This window comes from Neodiprion virginianus, chromosome 2 (assembly GCF_021901495.1).
Source record: "Neodiprion virginianus isolate iyNeoVirg1 chromosome 2, iyNeoVirg1.1, whole genome shotgun sequence".
In the NCBI taxonomy this organism is placed as follows: domain Eukaryota; kingdom Metazoa; phylum Arthropoda; class Insecta; order Hymenoptera; family Diprionidae; genus Neodiprion; species Neodiprion virginianus.
Window position 1 is genome coordinate 11,906,527 of NC_060878.1, and position 22,796 is coordinate 11,929,322.

The 22,796-nt window shown below is 37.3% G+C and overlaps 2 protein-coding genes across 3 annotated transcripts; both read left to right on the plus strand.

Moving 5' to 3' along the window:
• The first annotated feature begins 1,310 nt into the window (after positions 1-1,310).
• On the plus strand, positions 1,311-3,848 carry LOC124299243 (myosin-2 essential light chain). Of its 2 annotated transcripts, XM_046752308.1 has the most exons (4): positions 1,311-1,564; positions 1,662-1,689; positions 2,577-2,882; positions 3,217-3,629. In XM_046752308.1, exons 1-4 carry the CDS (start codon positions 1,562-1,564, stop codon positions 3,321-3,323), a joined length of 444 nt encoding a protein of 147 aa, XP_046608264.1. In that variant the 5' UTR covers positions 1,311-1,561; the 3' UTR covers positions 3,324-3,629. The 2 variants fall into 2 exon arrangements, with proteins under 2 accessions (XP_046608264.1, XP_046608263.1); XM_046752307.1 differs by lacking the exons at positions 1,311-1,564; positions 1,662-1,689 and adding an exon at positions 1,722-2,271 and having other exon boundaries at positions 3,217-3,848.
• A 580-nt stretch (positions 3,849-4,428) lies between these two features.
• LOC124299242 (ornithine decarboxylase antizyme 1) lies at positions 4,429-13,929 on the plus strand. The gene is given in 6 exon segments (XM_046752306.1): positions 4,429-4,662; positions 9,215-9,317; positions 9,319-9,420; positions 10,032-10,281; positions 10,364-10,520; positions 12,143-13,929. Coding segments are annotated over 5 exon segments (657 nt in total). The 5' UTR covers positions 4,429-4,576; the 3' UTR covers positions 10,480-10,520; positions 12,143-13,929.
• The last annotated feature ends 8,867 nt before the right edge of the window (positions 13,930-22,796 follow it).

The window sequence follows — 22,796 nt, forward strand, 5'->3', positions numbered from 1 at the left end:
TGGCGCCATGACGGTCAAATTACGATCTGCCAGTCCTGTTCGCGTTTTATTCTGAGCCATTTATATAAGAATTTAAAGACAGTTTCCTCTAGGTATATTCATGAGAAATTTGTTGCGACTATTCATCTCCCATATTAAATAGACAAGAGAAGTCAAATGCACTGTGACGTCTTATAATTTGAAATGTCACTACTCTTATAATTATAACATACCGAGAGGTTCTCTGGAATGGACCTCCTCGTAACGCGCGTGATACATCTTGCTTAATTCTGATTGGCTACAACCCGTGCTCGCATCCTGAAGCAAACGTTCCTTGATATGGCGGATAAGAACAAATTCCGTAGAATGGATTGGTTGACAAGTGACCACTGAAATATAATAATACTGGAACGCACACTGCATAGCTTGGTATTTGGCTGGCTTTCCGGAGAGAGAGATAGTTTGGAGTTGAAGTGCTGTTTCTCGTGCACTGGTACAATCTTCCAAAAAGTGTGTACACCGGAGATCAGTGCCCCTTTCAACTCATCTCTGGTGACACTACGTCATTGCTTAGAAAGTCTCACACATGCGCAGTAGCTAGTAGAAGGAGACAGCACTTCACCTCCGAGCTATCTGTCTTTCCAATACCCCCACTATCACAGTGAGCGTTTCAGTCAGCTTTGACTGAAGATACCTATATGATCTACCTATCATGCCAGTAACATTTTTTAGGAAGTTGGCTACGCGTATCCACTAGACGAATTGCAATCTTCACTTTTTCGGCATCGATGCTTCCTCCATATGCTCCATATTTATATCTTTGAATGCGTTCCAAAATTAGCTAGCAGCGCTAAAATCTCCTTAGGACAGAAGCAGACCCTATTCACGAACTCGGGAGCGCAAGAGATAAAATATTGTTGACAGCACTGGCAGCTAATATCGGAACGCACCCTTTATATGCTCTAAGGTTGCAATTGATGAGGGTCCTTTCAAGAGAACGTCTCGGTATATGATGAAATATATACGATGGGCCCGTGCGATTATTTTAGCTTTTGAATATAACAGAAATTATCAGGGTGCTACCTTGAATTACGAATGCGGTCGGTCAAAAACTATTTTAACATAGTTTAAGGCTGCTGAGAGCGAGGTAATGAAAAAAATGGAATCAAGAACTGTTAACCCAAGGAGCGAAATTCGCATTGGTGCCTTAGCCTACGATGTTTCGATTGGTTAAATGCTCTGCAAATCAAAATTCAACCGTGCGGTGGAAACGAATGCCTTTCGCCAAGGAATGCTTAGCGTTACTTATAGCGGCTTGAAGCATTCTGAACGATAAAAACAGTTACGCCGATATTTTCATCGAGCATTTGTAGCAGTTTGATAAAAAAATTGTACAATATTTAGAGAAATTTGAACTTTGGATTAGTCACTTCCGGTGATAAAGAATATCGTGTGGCATTCTGCCTACGTCACGAACGTTTCGTTGTGACTGCAAGAAGCGAGCGGTTGGCGGTTAGTCAGCACGACGACACGCATCTGGTAGTAAGCGTGTATTCCGCGTCAGGAACTTGTACTTTGCACAATGGTAAGGAACGCTTTGACATATTGACGTAAAAAAAATAATTGACCAACTCGTTTGAAATAGACAAGAAATATGTATATAAATTGTGCCCTTGTTCCAGGCTTCGTATTCAGAGGATCAGCTGGCCGGTGAGTGACTGAAGCTCTCTGTATCATACTAAGGAGGGCAGATATTTTTTTCTCTTTTTTCTTTACGTTAATTCAGGTCAAGAATACCTTCGCCTTTTTAGACACGCCCCGCTTCTATTTATCGAGGATTACCTTTTATGGCTCGACTTTTGAAAGTGAACGTTCCTCTGTTATACTGACGCTTCTCCCATATTCTTCCTTACATCGACAATTTATTCTCATTCCTGGCTCGAGAGTTCAGTTTTCGCGATTATCTCATGAAGCTGACAACGTAAACAGCCGCGCCTAAATTCTTCGCCTTGTATTATTCCCTAATTTCATGTTTCTATTCAATTTTTAATAATCGTTGTGTTTGCGCGAATTTGAACGCAGATTTTAAATTTTAACGTCCATGACCTACTATTTTCTCAAAGAGTGATTTAAATTTACGAAAAATATCTGGAAAATTCATCAATTTTGCTGTTTTTTGTTTTTATTGATTTCTTTTTGTTCTCTTAATCTTTCACAATATACATAAACATACAAAGATGTATGGATACAGTTATCAAGAACTTTCCAACAGGATGATGTCATCTGTTGAGGGTAAATCATATAACTTAATAATTTTACCTTACTTGTAAAGCTCAGTGACGTCATTAGTATTGATAAAATTCCAATCTTTACTTGTCTTCTGAGGATGGACATAATGACGCACTTATTAGATTTAGGTTCAATTTTTGTTGATTTTGTAAAATCTAATCACAAATTTCTTTGCTCTAGATGTAAAAGTATTTATTTTTGCAATTATAAGATAGAATTATCGGATTTGCAGGAAAAAATTTGCAACATTGTTTTTTTTTTTTTATCTCATCTGGTTTGTTTATTGTCATTTATTAATAATATTTTAGAATTCCAAGAGGCGTTCCAGCTTTTTGATAGCCGCGGGGATGGAAAAATCCACATTGCTCAAATTGGCGACGCCCTGAGAGCCTTGGGGCAAAATCCAACGGAATCAGACGTCAAAAAGTTCACTCACCAGCACAAGCCTGATGAGAGAATTAGCTTCGAGGTATTCTTGCCCATTTATCAAGCCATTAGTAAGTCTCGCACCTCCGATACTGCTGATGACTTCATTGAGGGATTGAGACACTTCGACAAAGATGGAAATGGTTACATTTCATCCGCCGAACTCAGGCATCTGTTAACCACACTTGGTATGTAAACTATTGCCCAACTGATGTATGTTGAGACCTACATGGCAAAATTCTTTTTTTTTTACAAATTCCTCTTAAATATTTTTTATAAATTTCTCTGAACTATGTTAATTCATAGATATTTCTGACAGATTCTGAAAATAATTTTGGACAGCAGTGCTTGCTCGTACCAAAAATAAAATATGATTTATTAGATCGTTTCATTATTTTCAACGTCAACAAAATTGTTCAAACAATATTTTTACTAAAAAGTGTGTTATATCTCTGTACTCATTTTTTGTCTATTCGTATATTTGAGGAGCATGATAATTACTAATGGTTCATAATTATTTAGGAGAGAAACTCAGTGATGAAGAAGTTGAGACCCTGTTAGCTGGCCATGAGGATTCACAAGGGAATATTAATTATGAAGACTTCGTTCGTCAAATCATGTGCGGCTGAATGCACTATATTCATATGCAGTAATTGCTTACTCATTTTTTATTAGTTTCGTATTGTTTTCAAAAGTATTTAAAAAGAAATAAATATCTTTGATTTTTATTTATATGTCACATTCGAAGCAGATGCAAATGTTGCAACAACGATTTATGGATACCATTCATCGGTTGCTATTGTATCATAAGTAAAATAAACTTTTTTATATTATACAAAAAACAAAACAAAAAAGAAAAAAAACGAATAAGAGAGATAATCAACTCAATTATTTGAATAGTAATCTAGCTAATAAAGTGTGGTGCCTTGACCGAATATCCTTTATGTCGAACCAATCTTCCGTGCTATAATTCAATTGATTGAATCTGAATCGTACACATTCTTAGTGGCTGAGAAATAGCCATCAATAAGAATATTTCTGAGGTGCAGCGATGCTCCTCATTTGCGATGTATAATCGTAATATTTAAATCTATCTGGATGGAATAAAAACGTAACTCAAGATGATTGTAAAACATCTTGTTTCTGCATTCAAATATCTAGCTGTTACATTATTTATAATAAACGAATAGTATGCATTTGCAAATTCTCATTTTTTCCAATTCATATCGTAAATGTGCGAGGACAGAGAAAATTTATCTGATGTGAAATAAATATAGAACATTACGCTTATCGTATATTAGATTATTAAACTTCTGTGTTTCACATATATAAGCTTGACAACAGTTAGTTTATGCCGTGCATCTGCATTAGTTTCTATTTGTTTCGTGAAGATATTCAAAGACTGTTAATATCAGAAGTCTTTGGTTCTACCTAGTTTCTCACGAAACACTTCAATAATGCACGTCGAAATCTGTATTGTCTATGTCGAATGCAATATCGAGATGCAACCGTAGAAGATAAATTCGTCGAAATTTCAGAAAGTTTTTCGAAATACTTCCGCCACTTATCATTCGTAACTTTACAAGTGATTACGGCACTGTCATGTCGACAGTCTGTATTCGTAGTCTCCGTCGTAGTTGGCAAACAACTCGTTTTATACGCATGCGCAACGCGCAGTCTCAGTCTCGTAATCGGACGGTGACGTCAGAGTACACGTACAAGGATAGAATGTTCGGGGAGATTTTCCACATTGCTCCAAATCGCACGTACGCTCAACAGCGCAGCAAGCAAGAAAAGTATTAGCTCAGTGTCTCCAGAAGAAAACAAAATTCTGCTCGACGCAGTTAAACTAAATCCGCCAAGATTTTACGAAAGAAGAAGTATGAGTATTAGAGCCAGTCAGGCGTTGAGTAATTTTGAACGTAGTAAAAACGAAGACATCATGCCAAGTTTAATTTCCAGTAATTGGTGAGTTCACCTATGCGCCATTTTTATTTAACATTAAACGCCATCTTGCATACTTTGTTATACCGTTCCGTTGCCAATATAATTTGTTTCTACCAACCCCCTGACCTCTTTCGATTATATCGACTACAAATTTGTATCTATTCACAATTATTAACTCAAGTTATATTTTTGTTTCTTCGTTTAAAGGCCAAGTTCCTCAGTATGACAAAAATTATCTCGATTTCGATGTCTGCCATTGGTTTCTTTTTTTCTGTGTTCTTCACATTCATAATTATCATCTCATGAGATAATGATAACTTGTATGCGCGATGAACAGTTTTTCACCTGCTTAATATTCTATGTATTAATCCCGTAATTGTTACTGGCTCAAAGTCTCGTCAGTTGTTAATATGAGATGATTTAAACTTTTGAATTGACGACTGTAAAGTTCCAGAATGTTCCAAAACTTGTTTTGTTTTCCTCCATTAATATTCTTTATCTTTATTGTGTCTATGATTGGTTTAATCTATTTATATTTAATTTTGCTTAATATAATGTAAAATTACTGAATATTCAATTTCTCTGTAAATGAACCCACAGAAATCATAATCTACATTCATTTGTATGACACTCATTTTATTTCTGCTTGTATGTCATGTTGACGACTTTACTACAATTGTGTACACACCTAAAAATTCAAATATTGCTTTCTCCTTATTTCCCAGATGTTTTGATACTAATCTACCAATGCCAATTGTATATCTATTCCGAAGTGTAAACACTGTGTCTCGTTGGAATTTCTAATTTCAAACGTATTACAGAATATCCATATGTGTAAAAGCATGTTAACACATATTATATACTATCGACAATCATGTGAAAGATTTTTTAACAATGTTATAACAATTTTCGTACCGCTTGTCAAAAGTTGGGGCCAAGTAGAGGTTACTTAAACAATTTTAAATCTAGGTCTGATGGATATAGTGGATTCAGTTGTCAACATCTGTTATGCAAAGTGATATTCCCTATTTCAATAATTGTCTTATGCAATGGTTAGATTGGGCTACTCTATTTTTTTACAGATGTCCGACCTTGTTTTGCTGATCTAGTAAACTGTATTTTAAATTTCTCCTCTCTTGATTGTTAAAATCCCCCCAAAATTTGACAAATGATAGTTTATGATTGTTCATTACTGATACATCTGTGGTAATTTAAAAAATTTCGGAGAACTGAGAGTAAGTATGAATAAAGAGCCAAGAGCTAAGAGCTGAGTCAGAAGCTGACTTCAATATTTCTATTCTATGTCAATTATTTAAATATTTTCCTATGATAACGTGAGTTCAGTCGCAAAATTTAGTATTTCATATAATTTTAAACGATTTCAACACTCGGGAATGGAAAAGAATATGTGAATACTGTTTGCTGAATTGATGAGTAAAACAGGGCGATCTGACATCTTGAGGTAGTATTTTCGGTAAAGTAATGATTTTCTAAATAGGTTTTTGGGATTTTGTTTTGAAGCAAATGTTAGACATTTCAATATGAAGCATTTTAGACCATAAATTGACAAATATACAGTTGTCAATTGTATAGGGTACTACCCGCTCATTTGTTCAGCTGCAGTATTAGAAAATGTCTGTGAGGTCCTTATCTGACTTCTGTGTATCTTGCACCGATATACTTGTATTTGGTATCGTACATTGGAGCTCATAACATCCAGCATGATATGAACTCCTTAAACTAATCGCATACTCTCCAGTATGCAAGTAAATACAACTTGTAAGCTCTGCAACACTGCGATTTATTTACTTTGCACTACGTTTATTGAGTTCTGAATTCGCTCGATCAATATATTGAGATAAAATGGCATTAGGTAATTAAATTATGGAGCATATCATTATTAGCTCAAAGGATGAATAGGCTAGACTAGTGGAATCAAAAGTTTGGGATAAAAAAGTTTCAGAAATCCCTGGCAATGTTATTTATCCTGTAATGGTTAATACGAATGAAACAAAATCTGTAATATGTAATAGAAATGATACTGAACAGATTAGAGTTTTGTAAGGTAAGACATCAACAATTTAAGGCGAAGTTCTATAATTAGAATGTCAAAAATATTTAAACTCTGGGGTTTTTCAATTAATTTGAATGTTTTTGGGCTCAATACGTTTGCTAACCAAGTCTCCATAAATTGTCTGAATAACATTCAAGCAATCTAATACTGTAGTGAGCTGCAACACGCAAGTATAATTATGAACTCAACATCTATTGAACTATACCTACACAAATGTACCTTTACGCATATAAAGATGAAGTTACGCATATAAGGAAAAATCGTTACTTCGCATCTTTAGGAATGTCTAAAATTTAGAAAACTGTGACAAATAAAATATATTCATATTTTGCAAAGCCAACTTCTTGAATTGTCTTCAATTGTTCAACGTCATGCTAAAATTGCGCAGTAATGATTTGATCCCTGGTGTTTTGTTCTGTTAACGTTACTAATTTCAGCCTCTTTTATTCATTCCTGAGATGAATATGAGTGGCATTGAATTCAAGCTGTCTCTGCAATTTATATGATGAACTAAATAAGCCCAAAGATATCGGAACCTCATGAAAGACATCACAGTTTAAGCATTTTGAACGTTGTAATTATAAATACTTTTTTCACATTATTGATATCACTTAGCTTGTGTTATTCGAATTTGCTCAGAATCATTTTTATCACTTAGTATGAACATTGTTCCAGTTGCGTTCACCATCATTGGTGCATGTGTCATTATTGGAGATTTTTGAAATAGTTTTTTTTTTTTCTAAGTTTTGATTCAGACAGTGCAGCCCGTTCAACCGCAAATGCCCGACAACCAATCGTAGGATGTTTTGCTTTAATTAACTAAAAGCAAGTACTTTTTGCGATGTTCTCCATAGCTAGAGATCAAAGTCAATTCACTTTGCTTGCGATTGTCAGATTTGGCTTCGTGCCCATTTCAATGACGACAACTTGGGCATTCAACAATGTTTTCACGCTGTGTACCGTTCGAGTCTTATAAATTTGGAACGCAAGCCCTGGTAATGATCAGTTGATTTTTTACTGGGCATAGAAAACAACCAAAGGAAAAGCAGAGCTGTTGAGAGCGTTTGGCTTTGGCCAGTCCAATATTGTTTATTTGCCTGCACAAAATTATTAGTAAAAAATTATCGCGCTACAACGGTCAAAGGGCAAAGCCCTTTTTCTGCAGCTACCAACAATCCTAATCATTGCATCGACATTATTTTTAGACCTCCTGTTGACTGAATCACAATGGTTCCAAGGCCCAGGTGAATAATTTTTTGTTAGCGACAGTGTAACGTTAATCATGCCCCAATACATAACATCTATTCTAACACTGAATATGAGTCTAATTGTGAATTTAACGGTTCTTCTCTGGATATGTAATCTTGGATGATTATGGTCAATGTTTGGCATTCTCACTACTTATATCAGAGACGATTATGAGGCTACAATCAATGCTCAAATGCTCCAATTGGTCCGTGGTGTTTGCTTGGTAGAATTTGCACAACTAACTATTTAACGCCTCTGTAGCTGTAAATCACAGCTTCATGAATAAGTACACGAAAAAGATTTGTATTTCATCTCTGATTCGATTCCTTATAGCAAACTTGTATCGCAAAAAATAAGAGTGTACTAGATTTTATGTTCAAAACAGTGCTTAAATTTTTTATTTTTTTTTGTTTTCATGCAATAGAGCTATTCCATTTCTTCGTGAACACATTGTGCAACATTACCAATACAGATACTGCTTATATTCTTGGCTACTTGGAGTCGAACGATGTTAACAATTCTATAGTGGACATATTTTATACGTCCATATCTCTACTTTAAAAATAACAACCTCTTTGATCTGGGTCATGATTTACGTAACGAAATTCTCTTCCTTCATTTATTCTACTTTCTGTTCCCTTATATATTCATTTATTTGGTTAAATTATTGATAATTTTTTACATATTTTACATCTTCAAGTTAATAACTCGTAACATATAATTTGTTTATCTAATTTAATTGAGTTTACAGAATATTATAACACAATTTATCATTTGTTACTTTAATTATGAACATTCTCATACTTTTGTTTTTGTGATGTGCAGAATTTTTAAAGCAAGTTACATAACTGTGTTAATCATTTTCTTGATTAGCTTATCTTGTAAAAATGAATTTTACTACGCACATAGATAAAATAACCTTCTCTTAGTTCTTATTTATGAACACAGATGAGATATACACGATGACTAGGTAAAAAAATACACACACACACACACACACACACACGCAATCTGTGCTATTTAAAGCATAGTAGTCCATGTACCTCTGAAGACTTATTTTTGGCTTTGGAGTGTTTACATTCTTGGCTGACAACATGCCTACCCTTGGTAAATTTTTAAAATCCACTGCAAGAATAATTTTTTTCTCGAACTTGAATTTAAGAGTAATTATTGAGCGATATAGTGAATGAATTTTCTTGGATTATGGACCTAATTATGGCTCCTTATTTTACTATTTTGTTCTCCACAAAGCGGGATGTCGAGCAAATACATCGAGGAAGGCATGTATGAGGGAATGCGCCAACAGCAGCAGCACTACTGTATAACGCTGGGCGTGGGGCCTCTGTGGTGGTCCTGATGCGCCCCATGCCGCCTTGTCTGTCTCAACAGTCAACACAGAGAGCCGCGGCGTGGGGATTAAGCAGAGTCAGCTCTCTGTGAGCTCCCAAATTGTTCAAGTAATTGCCGTTTGTCAATCCTGTAAAAAGTGAAAAGATTAATGAATTTCCTGGTGCAAAAAATTCTCAGAAACTTACCATATCTCTGAACACTCCCGAGAAAGGTTTTGTATCTTTTCCGCTGGAAATCTTTGAATTATTCTAACGATGTCTGATTGTGAGCTGTTTCAAGAAATTCTAGAAAGTTTTCGGAAAAACCTCCTACTCTTACCAAATTTCATTTTCTATTGGTAATCTGATAAACTTTTCTGAAACTGTTGCCATCTTCACTGACATTACTCGAATTTACTTACATTTATTTCTATTACATATCAGGGATGTTGTTTCATTCTTGTTCACTATCGTTGGCAATAATAAGTTTTTTTTTTTTTTTTTTCATTCTTTTGTATCGCTTGATTCAGATGGTACAGTCCATTTTTCGTTAGTAATTTTCTGCATGGAAATTGAAATATATTTTTACCAAGTTTCCAGGAAATATTAGAATTTGTTACGACAATTTTCCAAAATACTTTCAGAAAAATTTTGGTACAGTTTCCATAAAAATCATTTGTACCATGATAATTCAATGTGCTACTGCGCATCCTTTATCTACAAGCATTATAATTTTACAGGAGAATGAACTATTAAATGAATTGAAGAATCAGGAATCATTGCGTATAACATTCGCACTCCAATTGACCGAAAGCACTTGTGTTAAGTGGGAAACAGTTGTGTGGAAGGGTTGTCTCTACATCCAAGTTCCTAGCTGTCTCCTTCCGGAGGGTTCGAAAGAGGGATTTGTTTCTCTTCTCGAATATGCGGAAGAAACTCTCCACTGCACCAATGTTGTTGTTTGCCTGAGGAAGGATCGCACCGATCGAGGTAAGCATACGTCATGTTTTCGACGACTGTTAATTGTGGTGGATATTTTCTTCGTACGAACATTGTGTGTTTTTCATTTCAGCTATGCTTGTTCGAACCTTCATGTTCCTCGGCTTCACAGTCTTACCACCAACCCATGCACTCGTGCCACCCGGCAATGATTCTGGCAATCTTTACATGCTCTATGCTATCGAGTAATCTACCAACTACGTGACTTCACTTTTAAATCTAACTCAGAGGTAACTGAACAATGTTTTACTATAAATATTTTATTATAATATCAACAGCAAAAAGCAAAATTCACATTTATCATTCACATATATTCAAAGAAGAGTGTGTTCTGTACATATCCGATATAAAAGTCTTAGAAATCCCTCAGAAAAATTTTACCATCTCTTCGGTCAACCATGAAAAAACTTCTGTGTTATATCTGCAGGAAAAGTTTGAATGATTCTGATAATGTTTGTTAAAATTTATGGACAAAACTAATATTCTTGCGAACTTTTGTTGTCGATTGAAAATTTAAAAGACTCCGTGTTAACTAGTTTCTGACAAATTTTGACTAAATCGAGATGGAAACAACGAAACTCATATCTTTTGATAAGATTTTGTATCACGAATATGAAAAAATCTGAATATTGGTTGTTCAGCGTATTTTTTGACAATACAGAATTATTGAAAAATGGGGTCGATTTCCGATAGCAATTAGAAATTTTTAGTTAACAGTGAAGTGAAGATTAATATTTCTGAAATGCAGCTGGCAAAAATTAGTACATATGTGTAAAAGATTACTTTTAATAAAACTAGAATTTTGCAAACTTTTCACAGACAATTGCAAGAAACATTATAGTTTTTTCATACATGTACCGAAATCTATGTTCTAGATAAAAATTGAGGTATTTATACCATAAAATTCTTGCATATCATTATGATTTGTCGGAAATTTTTCAGCAAAACTGCAAGCTGACATAAAGATTCAAACTGAGGAGATTTTTAGATATTTCTAAGAGTTTGAAAAAATAATTTCTGTCAGGGTTTTCATACGTGAATTATGTCTCTTGTTTCAAGCATTAAACTTGTCCAGTTCAGTGCGTCTTGGGAATTTTATTGACAGATTTTTTCAATCTGGGTCAAGTATGTTGAACTTCGTGATTCAATACTTTAATTGCAGAAGCATTGAAGGCCTTTTGATTCTGAAACAATTACTAACTTAAGTTCACACTACAAACATAATGAAAGAACGTGATGTGTGCATTCTTAGCGTTTGTTATTTCTTTTATTTCTTCAAATAAATACAAAGAATTAACTTCTTCATGTATTTTGTTAATACATGATTAGATAAGTTGAAACGCATTATATCTATTTTTATCAATTATTTTCTTTCTTTAATCTTACTCCACATGTATGCAGTGAGAGTATATGAAATATCTACAGCAAGTAAAATTTGATGTCGGTTATCTATTAACCATCTTTTATATGGGTTAGTTTATCTACCTAAATGCTCATCAAAGATATTTCAAAACTTTCGGTATTCGGATTAGAAATTTAAACTTTCTACATTATTATGTTGAAATATTTTTCTTGCTTTGTTTTGAAGTCAATACTGTTTTTAGTTTCTTGTAAAGAAATCGCTTTTCCGAGCTTAAACTTGCGTCGATAAAAAAGCATGCTTACATTAAGAAAGATATCAGTTTTTAATATTGGAATGAATATTCTTGAACATTAATCAATTCGGAACGAATTTCATTTTTCGAGTTCAAATACTTGCTGGGAAGTGATAGAAAAATTTGTTGCAATGTGGACTTAGTTGTACAGTTTGATTCTTCATTTTAATTTACAACTTTTTTTTGTCCATTTTCAGGTACCAGTTTTATACGTTAAAGATAAGGCATATAGGAGTCAATTGCAGGGAATTGAAAAGAGAAACAATAAAATTCGTTATAATTTGTCATATTAATGTTTTTTGTTTGCTGCCCGCGCCATATGCTGCAATTTTCTTAATATTTCCAGAAAATTGCTAAGCAGCAATTTGAGTTTTATTCGTTATTTCGATGTGAAATTGTTCAGCTATGGAAAGCTGGTGAATGTTCAATTATTATTGTAGCCTTCTACCAACATATATACTGTTACCTATGAGTTAAGTTTAAGAAATTGAAGTATACAACAAAGATAGTCATGCTTAGAGCTTAAAATATAGACATTTAATAAATTGTTAAATTATCATTCTCTTGAACAATTTTAATAATGATAAAACATCCAATTATTACACGCTCACAAAATATCCCACGTCTTGAATGCTGCTTGAACACTTGACCATTTTTATTTCACATGTTGTATAACATCATAGAAACTTTATGGTAAGATTGACGAGCTAGCAGTATTAAATTTATTATTGATTAAACTTTGCGTTAATCGTGACAGGTTGGGAGTTATTATAATTTATCATTTCATCCAATATTAATATAATTTTATTATTATACTAATAATCATATATTATATATTACTATTATTGTTATTGTTATACTTGCGTGTAAGTGAACAAGATAATATGCATTAGCTACTTCAACATTTTTCAGCTAACAAGAATCAAATTGCAATATTTAACAACTTTTCACTGGTTCTGAGGAAGTGATCAAAATGACATATTCACCACATTTTTTAACAACATAGTCGGCTAATCAGTGAAAATATACCAATACTTGCACTTTGCTCTTTACTCTGATGAATGATTACTAATTTTCAAATATGTCGCACAATTTTTGTGATCTTAGCAATCAACATGTTTCAAATAACGTATTTGCGAGTGTTGAATTCCTGAAGGATCCGATTTCACTGTTTTCAGCAAATAGCAAATATTTTATCTTTGTGCAAAGACGTATGTAAAGCCATTCCTGACTTCATTGAATATTACTTGGTAAGCCTTTTGGTATATGCAATCAATCGATAACCTGCGTATGGATCACCAGAAAGTGATGCCATCTTACGATTTGTATTAGATGTAAAGCATATTCTAATATATATCTCCAGAACTCATTGCAATGATTCTATGTTGCGAACACTGCAAGCATATTGTTGAGTATTTTATTCATTCTACGTATTAGTTTATAATTAATTTTATTATAATTAATCAACTTTATTTTAGATTTTAAGTATGATTATTTGATAACTCCCAATGCATTAACGCTTAAAGAATTCTTGATAATGAATACGCCTCAAAAGTTGAACTGGCGCAGACAAGTAAAAAAAAAATTATGCATAAAAAAAAAGTAAAAAAAATTTGCAAAATATAAAAAAATAAAAACAAAAGATATTCAATTAATTAGTTGCCTGTAGGTAAATTGAATCGCTGGGCCGTTTTGTGTAAAATCCAACTTTCTGTTTTTCATAGATGTTCCAAGTATATACGTGTATACATTACTGATTACAGTTTTTTGGTAAAAGAAGAGATAATATAAACCATTCATTTCAATCTAATATGAAGATAAAAAGAAAGAGTAGATTTTATGCAATGCGGACCATCGTATTTAGTATTATGATAACATGATATTATATACATACATATACATGATCACTCTAAATCTTATTATGCTACATTTAATATTCATACTTGAAAAGTGATTGCTAAATAAAAATCAAATAAAACTTTAACGAATAAGATTAATCGGTTTTCAACAAAAAACACAAACTCCAAACCACCTTCAATTAGTCTCCTGCCGTTGTATCCTCTTCTTCTTCCTTACTCATCGGAGAATGCTACAAACCTGTCAGTAATGGAAACCACGGATTTGGAGGACCATATTAAATTTCGATCTGATTTCAAAAACGCTGGAATCATTTGGATTCAGCCCCTACATCGTCAGAATTTTTCGACAAAATACCGTAGCATATACTCTAAATTTGCTGGAAACAGCGGTTCGAAAGACGCGGCAAAAAAATGATATCGCGATTTCTTTGTACTGTCGCAGCAGACGGTCTGAATTTTTTTTTTGCATTGCTATGAGTATGATGAGTAGAAAATGGCTCCTGTTAATAGATTCTGATTGTGAGACAGAAACTTCTTTGTCTCGGAAAATCGCAAAGAATCTACAGACATTACAGAGGGTGTAACTATTAGAGGCATTGAAACTGTAGTTTGAAGTGTACAGGATGAACATTATGCTTGATTCCATTGCATTCATTACTCATCGGGAAACAGGCATATGTATGTTTTACACTGGTACCAGAATCGACGGAGATAGAAATGAATGGATTAAGATAAGCATCAGATTCTATATTTTTATCTTTTACTGATGAACGGGGAACATACATGTATATGTATGTGTACACAAGAAAACGCAGCGAAAAGAGCGTAGTACGAACAGCAGAGAAATGACGGCTACATTTCTCCGTTTTTCGGCTGTAACTCTTGCTCCGTTGATCGCATCGTATTGGGACTGCGCCCAATCGATTTCTCTCGCAAAATTACGTCGGAATGGTGCACAAAAGAATTTATTCCAGCACTTTTTGAAATCGCGAAAATTTTCGCCAAAAATGCAAAGGGGTTAGCCTTGCTTTTTTTTCACTTTTTAGCCGAAAAATTTTTGGTCCCAGATTCGATTTAAATGACCCTTTCCTGACTAATTGGACCCCCTGGAACTCAGAAAACGCAGCGAAAACAGCGTGGGATCAACAGGAGAGAAGTTACGAAGGAAAAAGCACCTGCTGAAAAATGTCGAAAACACAGGTTCTCGTTTTTCGGCTGTAACTCTTGCTCCGTTGATCGCATCGTATTGGGACTGCGGCCAATCGATTTCTCTCGCAAAATTACGTCGGGATGGTGCACGAAAGAATTTATTCCAGCACTTTTTGAAATCGCGAAAATTTTCGCCAAAAATGCAAAGGGGTTAAAAATGATTGGTCCCAGATTCGATTTAAATGACCCTTTCCTGACTAATCGGACCCCCAGGAACTCAGAAAACGCAGCGAAAACAGCGTGGGATCAACAGGAGAGAAGTTACGAAGGAAAAAGCACCTGCTGAAAAATGTCGAAAACACAGGTTCTCGTTTTTCGGCTGTAACTTTTGATGCGTTGATCGCAGCGTATTGGGACTGCGGCCAATCGATTTCTCTCGCAAAATTACGTCGGAATGGTGCACGAAAGAATTTATTCCAGCACTTTTTGAAATCGCGAAAATTTTCGCCAAAAATGCAAAGGGGTTGGCCTTGCTTTTTTTTCACTTTTTAGCCGAAAAATTATTGGTCCCAGATTCGATTTAAATGACCCTTTCCTGACTAATCGGACCCCCAGGAACTCAGAAAACGCAGCGAAAACAGCGTGGGATCAACAGGAGAGAATTTGCGAAGGAAAAAGCACCTGCTGAAAAAGGTCGAAAACACAGGTTCTCGTTTTTCGGCTGTAACTCTTGCTCCGTTGATCGCATCGTATTGGGACTGCGGCCAATCGATTTCTCTCGCAAAATTACGTCGGAATGGTGCACGAAAGAATTTATTCCAGCACTTTTTGAAATCGCGAAAATTTTCGCCAAAAATGCAAAGGGGTTAGCCTTGCTTTTTTTTTCACTTTTTAGCCGAAAAATTATTGGTCCCAGATTCGATTTAAATGACCCCCTCCTGACTAATCGGACCCCCAGGAACTCAGAAAACGCAGCGAAAACAGCGTGGGATCAACAGGAGAGAAGTTACGAAGGAAAAAGCACCTGCTGAAAAATGTCGAAAACACAGGTTCTCGTTTTCGGCTGTAACTTTTGATGCGTCGATCGCAGCGTATTGGGACTGCGGCCAATCGATTTCTCTCGCAAAATTACGTCGGAATGGTGCACGAAAGAATTTATTCCAGCACTTTTTGAAATCGCGAAAATTTTCGCCAAAAATGCAAAGCCGTGCTTTTTTTTTCACTTTTTAGCCGAAAAATTATTGGTCTCAGATTCGATTTAAATGACCCTCTCCTGACTAATTGGACCCCCAGGAACTCAGAAAACGCAGCGCAAACAGCGTGGGATCAACAGGAGAGAAGTTGCGAAGGAAAAAGCACCTGCTGAAAAATGTCGAAAACACAGGTTCTCGTTTTCGGCTGTAACTTTTGATGCGTTGATCGCAGCGTATTGGGACTGCGGCCAATCGATTTCTCTCGCAAAATTACGTCGGAATGGTGCACGAAAGAATTTATTCCAGCACTTTTTGAAATCGCGAAAATTTTCGCCAAAAATGCAAAGGGGTTAAAAATTATTGGTCCCAGATTCGATTTAAATGACCCTTTCCTGACTAATCGGACCCCCAGGAACTCAGAAAACGCAGCGAAAACAGCGTGGGATCAACAGGAGAGAAGTTACGAAGGAAAAAGCACCTGCTGAAAAATGTCGAAAACACAGGTTCTCGTTTTTCGGCTGTAACTCTTGCTCCGTTGATCGCATCGTATTGGGACTGCGGCCAATCGATTTCTCTCGCAAAATTACGTCGGGATGGTGCACGAAAGAATTTATTCCAGCACTTTTTGAAATCGCGAAAATTTTCGCCAAAAATGCAAAGGGGTTAGCCTTGCTTTTTTTTTCACTTTTTAGCCGAAAAATTATTGGTCCCAGATTCGATTTAAATGACCCTCTTCTGACTAATGGGACCCCCAGGAACTCAGAAAACGCAGCGAAAACAGCGTGGGATCAACAGGAGAGAAGTTACGAAGGAAAAAGCACCTGCTGAAAAATGTCGAAAACACAGGTTCTCGTTTTTCGGCTGTAACTCTTGCTCCGTTGATCGCATCGTATTGGGACTGCGGCCAATCGATTTCTCTCGCAAAATTACGTCGGGATGGTGCACGAAAGAATTTATTCCAGCACTTTTTGAAATCGCGAAAATTTTCGCCAAAAATGCAAAGGGGTTAAAAATGATTGGTCCCAGATTCGATTTAAATGACCCTTTCCTGACTAATCGGACCCCCAGGAACTCAGAAAACGCAGCGAAAACAGCGTGGGATCAACAGGAGAGAAGTTACGAAGGAAAAAGCACCTGCTGAAAAATGTCGAAAACACAGGTTCTCGTTTTCGGCTGTAACTTTTGATGCGTTGATCGCAGCGTATTGGGACTGCGGCCAATCAATTTCTCTCGCAAAATTACGTCGGAATGGTGCACGAAAGAATTTATTCCAGCACTTTTTGAAATCGCGAAAATTTTCGCCAAAAATGCAAAGGGGTTAGCCTTGCTTTTTTTTTCACTTTTTAGCCGAAAAATTATTGGTCCCAGATTCGATTTAAATGACCCTTTCCTGACTAATCGGACCCCCAGGAACTCAGAAAACGCAGCGAAAACAGCGTGGGATCAACAGGAGAGAATTTGCGAAGGAAAAAGCACCTGCTGAAAAAGGTCGAAAACACAGGTTCTCGTTTTTCGGCTGTAACTCTTGCTCCGTTGATCGCAGACGATTGGGACTGCGGCCGATCGATTTCTCTCGTAAAAGTACGTGGGAATGGTGCACGAAAGAATTTATTCCAGCACTTTTTGAAATCGCGAAAATTTTCGCCAAAAATGCAAAGGGGTTAGCCTTGCTTTTTTTTCACTTTTTAGCCGAAAAATTATTGGTCCCAGATTCGATTTAAATGACCCTTTCCTGACTAATCGGACCCCCAGTAACTCAGAAAACGCAGCGAAAACAGCGTGGGATCAACAGGAGAGAATTTGCGAAGGAAAAAGCACCTGCTGAAAAAGGTCGAAAACACAGGTTCTCGTTTTTCGGCTGTAACTCTTGCTCCGTTGATCGCATCGTATTGGGACTGCGGCCAATCGATTTCTCTCGCAAAATTACGTCGGAATGGTGCACGAAAGAATTTATTCCAGCACTTTTTGAAATCGCGAAAATTTTCGCCAAAAATGCAAAGGGGTTAGCCTTGCTTTTTTTTTCACTTTTTAGCCGAAAAATTATTGGTCCCAGATTCGATTTAAATGACCCCCTCCTGACTAATCGGACCCCCAGGAACTCAGAAAACGCAGCGAAAACAGCGTGGGATCAACAGGAGAGAAGTTACGAAGGAAAAAGCACCTGCTGAAAAATGTCGAAAACACAGGTTCTCGTTTTTCGGCTGTAACTCTTGCTCCGTTGATCGCAGACGATTGGGACTGCGCCCAATCGATTTCTCTCGCAAAATTACGTCGGAATGGTGCACGAAAGAATTCATTCCAGCACTTTTTGAAATCGCGAAAATTTTCGCCAAAAATGCAAAGGGGTTAGCCTTGCTTTTTTTTTCACTTTTTAGCCGAAAAATTATTGGTCCCAGATTCGATTTAAATGACCCCCTCCTGACTAATCGGACCCCCAGGAACTCAGAAAACGCAGCGAAAACAGCGTGGGATCAACAGGAGAGAATTTGCGAAGGAAAAAGCACCTGCTGAAAAAGGTCGAAAACACAGGTTCTCGTTTTTCGGCTGTAACTCTTGCTCCGTTGATCGCATCGTATTGGGACTGCGGCCAATCGATTTCTCTCGCAAAATTACGTCGGAATGGTGCACGAAAGAATTTATTCCAGCACTTTTTGAAATCGCGAAAATTTTCGCCAAAAATGCAAAGGGGTTAGCCTTGCTTTTTTTTTCACTTTTTAGCCGAAAAATTATTGGTCCCAGATTCGATTTAAATGACCCCCTCCTGACTAATCGGACCCCCAGGAACTCAGAAAACGCAGCGAAAACAGCGTGGGATCAACAGGAGAGAAGTTACGAAGGAAAAAGCACCTGCTGAAAAATGTCGAAAACACAGGTTCTCGTTTTTCGGCTGTAACTCTTGCTCCGTTGATCGCAGACGATTGGGACTGCGCCCAATCGATTTCTCTCGCAAAATTACGTCGGAATGGTGCACGAAAGAATTCATTCCAGCACTTTTTGAAATCGCGAAAATTTTCGCCAAAAATGCAAAGGGGTTAGCCTTGCTTTTTTTTTCACTTTTTAGCCGAAAAATTATTGGTCCCAGATTCGATTTAAATGACCCCCTCCTGACTAATCGGACCCCCAGGAACTCAGAAAACGCAGCGAAAACAGCGTGGGATCAACAGGAGAGAAGTTACGAAGGAAAAAGCACCAGCTGAAAAATGTCGAAAACACAGGTTCTCGTTTTTCGGCTGTAACTCTTGCTCCGTTGATCGCAGACGATTGGGACTGCGCCCAATCGATTTCTCTCGCAAAATTACGTCGGAATGGTGCACGAAAGAATTCATTCCAGCACTTTTTGAAATCGCGAAAATTTTCGCCAAAAATGCAAAGGGGTTAGCCTTGCTTTTTTTTTCACTTTTTAGCCGAAAAATTATTGGTCCCAGATTCGATTTAAATGACCCCCTCCTGACTAATCGGACCCCCAGGAACTCAGAAAACGCAGCGAAAACAGCGTGGGATCAATAGGAGAGAATTTGCGAAGGAAAAAGCACCTGCTGAAAAAGGTCGAAAACACAGGTTCTCGTTTTTCGGCTGTAACTCTTGCTCCGTTGATCGCATCGTATTGGGACTGCGGCCAATCGATTTCTCTCGCAAAATTACGTCGGAATGGTGCACGAAAGAATTTATTCCAGCACTTTTTGAAATCGCGAAAATTTTCGCCAAAAATGCAAAGGGGTTAGCCTTGCTTTTTTTTTCACTTTTTAGCCGAAAAATTATTGGTCCCAGATTCGATTTAAATGACCCCCTCCTGACTAATCGGACCCCCAGGAACTCAGAAAACGCAGCGAAAACAGCGTGGGATCAACAGGAGAGAAGTTACGAAGGAAAAAGCACCTGCTGAAAAATGTCGAAAACACAGGTTCTCGTTTTTCGGCTGTAACTCTTGCTCCGTTGATCGCAGACGATTGGGACTGCGCCCAATCGATTTCTCTCGCAAAATTACGTCGGAATGGTGCACGAAAGAATTCATTCCAGCACTTTTTGAAATCGCGAAAATTTTCGCCAAAAATGCAAAGGGGTTAGCCTTGCTTTTTTTTTCACTTTTTAGCCGAAAAATTATTGGTCCCAGATTCGATTTAAATGACCCCCTCCTGACTAATCGGACCCCCAGAAACTCAGAAAACGCAGCGAAAACAGCGTGGGATCAACAGGAGAGAAGTTACGAAGGAAAAAGCACCTGCTGAAAAATGTCGAAAACACAGGTTCTCGTTTTCGGCTGTAACTTTTGATGCGTCGATCGCAGCGTATTGGGACTGCGGCCAATCGATTTCTCTCGCAAAATTACGTCGGAATGGTGCACGAAAGAATTTATTCCAGCACTTTTTGAAATCGCGAAAATTTTCGCCAAAAATGCAAAGCCGTGCTTTTTTTTTCACTTTTTAGCCGAAAAATTATTGGTCTCAGATTCGATTTAAATGACCCTCTCCTGACTAATTGGACCCCCAGGAACTCAGAAAACGCAGCGCAAACAGCGTGGGATCAACAGGAGAGAAGTTGCGAAGGAAAAAGCACCTGCTGAAAAATGTCGAAAACACAGGTTCTCGTTTTCGGCTGTAACTTTTGATGCGTTGATCGCAGCGTATTGGGACTGCGGCCAATCGATTTCTCTCGCAAAATTACGTCGGAATGGTGCACGAAAGAATTTATTCCAGCACTTTTTGAAATCGCGAAAATTTTCGCCAAAAATGCAAAGGGGTTAAAAATTATTGGTCCCAGATTCGATTTAAATGACCCTTTCCTGACTAATCGGACCCCCAGGAACTCAGAAAACGCAGCGAAAACAGCGTGGGATCAACAGGAGAGAAGTTACGAAGGAAAAAGCACCTGCTGAAAAATGTCGAAAACACAGGTTCTCGTTTTCGGCTGTAACTTTTGATGCGTTGATCGCAGCGTATTGGGACTGCGGCCAATGGATTTCTCTCGCAAAATTACGTCGGAATGGTGCACGAAAGAATTTATTCCAGCACTTTTTGAAATCGCGAAAATTTTCGCCAAAAATGCAAAGGGGTTAGCCTTGCTTTTTTTTTCACTTTTTAGCCGAAAAATTATTGGTCCCAGATTCGATTTAAATGACCCTCTTCTGACTAATGGGACCCCCAGGAACTCAGAAAACGCAGCGAAAACAGCGTGGGATCAACAGGAGAGATGTTACGAAGGAAAAAGCACCTGCTGAAAAATGTCGAAAACACAGGTTCTCGTTTTTCGGCTGTAACTCTTGCTCCGTTGATCGCATCGTATTGGGACTGCGGCCAATCGATTTCTCTCGCAAAATTACGTCGGGATGGTGCACGAAAGAATTTATTCCAGCACTTTTTGAAATCGCGAAAATTTTCGCCAAAAATGCAAAGGGGTTAAAAATGATTGGTCCCAGATTCGATTTAAATGACCCTTTCCTGACTAATCGGACCCCCAGGAACTCAGAAAACGCAGCGAAAACAGCGTGGGATCAACAGGAGAGAAGTTACGAAGGAAAAAGCACCTGCTGAAAAATGTCGAAAACACAGGTTCTCGTTTTCGGCTGTAACTTTTGATGCGTTGATCGCAGCGTATTGGGACTGCGGCCAATCGATTTCTCTCGCAAAATTACGTCGGAATGGTGCACGAAAGAATTTATTCCAGCACTTTTTGAAATCGCGAAAATTTTCGCCAAAAATGCAAAGGGGTTAGCCTTGCTTTTTTTTTCACTTTTTAGCCGAAAAATTATTGGTCCCAGATTCGATTTAAATGACCCTCTCCTGACTAATGGGACCCCCAGGAACTCAGAAAACGCAGCGAAAACAGCGTGGGATCAACAGGAGAGAAGTTACGAAGGAAAAAGCACCTGCTGAAAAATGTCGAAAACACAGGTTCTCGTTTTCGGCTGTAACTTTTGATGCGTTGATCGCAGCGTATTGGGACTGCGGCCAATGGATTTCTCTCGCAAAATTACGTCGGAATGGTGCACGAAAGAATTTATTCCAGCACTTTTTGAAATCGCGAAAATTTTCGCCAAAAATGCAAAGGGGTTAGCCTTGCTTTTTTTTTCACTTTTTAGCCGAAAAATTATTGGTCCCAGATTCGATTTAAATGACCCTCTTCTGACTAATGGGACCCCCAGGAACTCAGAAAACGCAGCGAAAACAGCGTGGGATCAACAGGAGAGATGTTACGAAGGAAAAAGCACCTGCTGAAAAATGTCGAAAACACAGGTTCTCGTTTTTCGGCTGTAACTCTTGCTCCGTTGATCGCATCGTATTGGGACTGCGGCCAATCGATTTCTCTCGCAAAATTACGTCGGGATGGTGCACGAAAGAATTTATTCCAGCACTTTTTGAAATCGCGAAAATTTTCGCCAAAAATGCAAAGGGGTTAAAAATGATTGGTCCCAGATTCGATTTAAATGACCCTTTCCTGACTAATCGGACCCCCAGGAACTCAGAAAACGCAGCGAAAACAGCGTGGGATCAACAGGAGAGAAGTTACGAAGGAAAAAGCACCTGCTGAAAAATGTCGAAAACACAGGTTCTCGTTTTCGGCTGTAACTTTTGATGCGTTGATCGCAGCGTATTGGGACTGCGGCCAATCGATTTCTCTCGCAAAATTACGTCGGAATGGTGCACGAAAGAATT

Bases quoted from the DNA above. Each gene is read 5' to 3' on its own strand.
- LOC124299243 (XM_046752307.1), top strand. From the start codon at position 2,217: ATGTATGGATACAGTTATCAAGAACTTTCCAACAGGATGATGTCATCT. The intron at 2,272-2,576 runs GTAAATCATATA...ATAATATTTTAG, and splicing joins GATGATGTCATCTGTTGAGG to AATTCCAAGAGGCGTTCCAG. The intron at 2,883-3,216 runs GTATGTAAACTA...ATAATTATTTAG, and splicing joins GCATCTGTTAACCACACTTG to GAGAGAAACTCAGTGATGAA.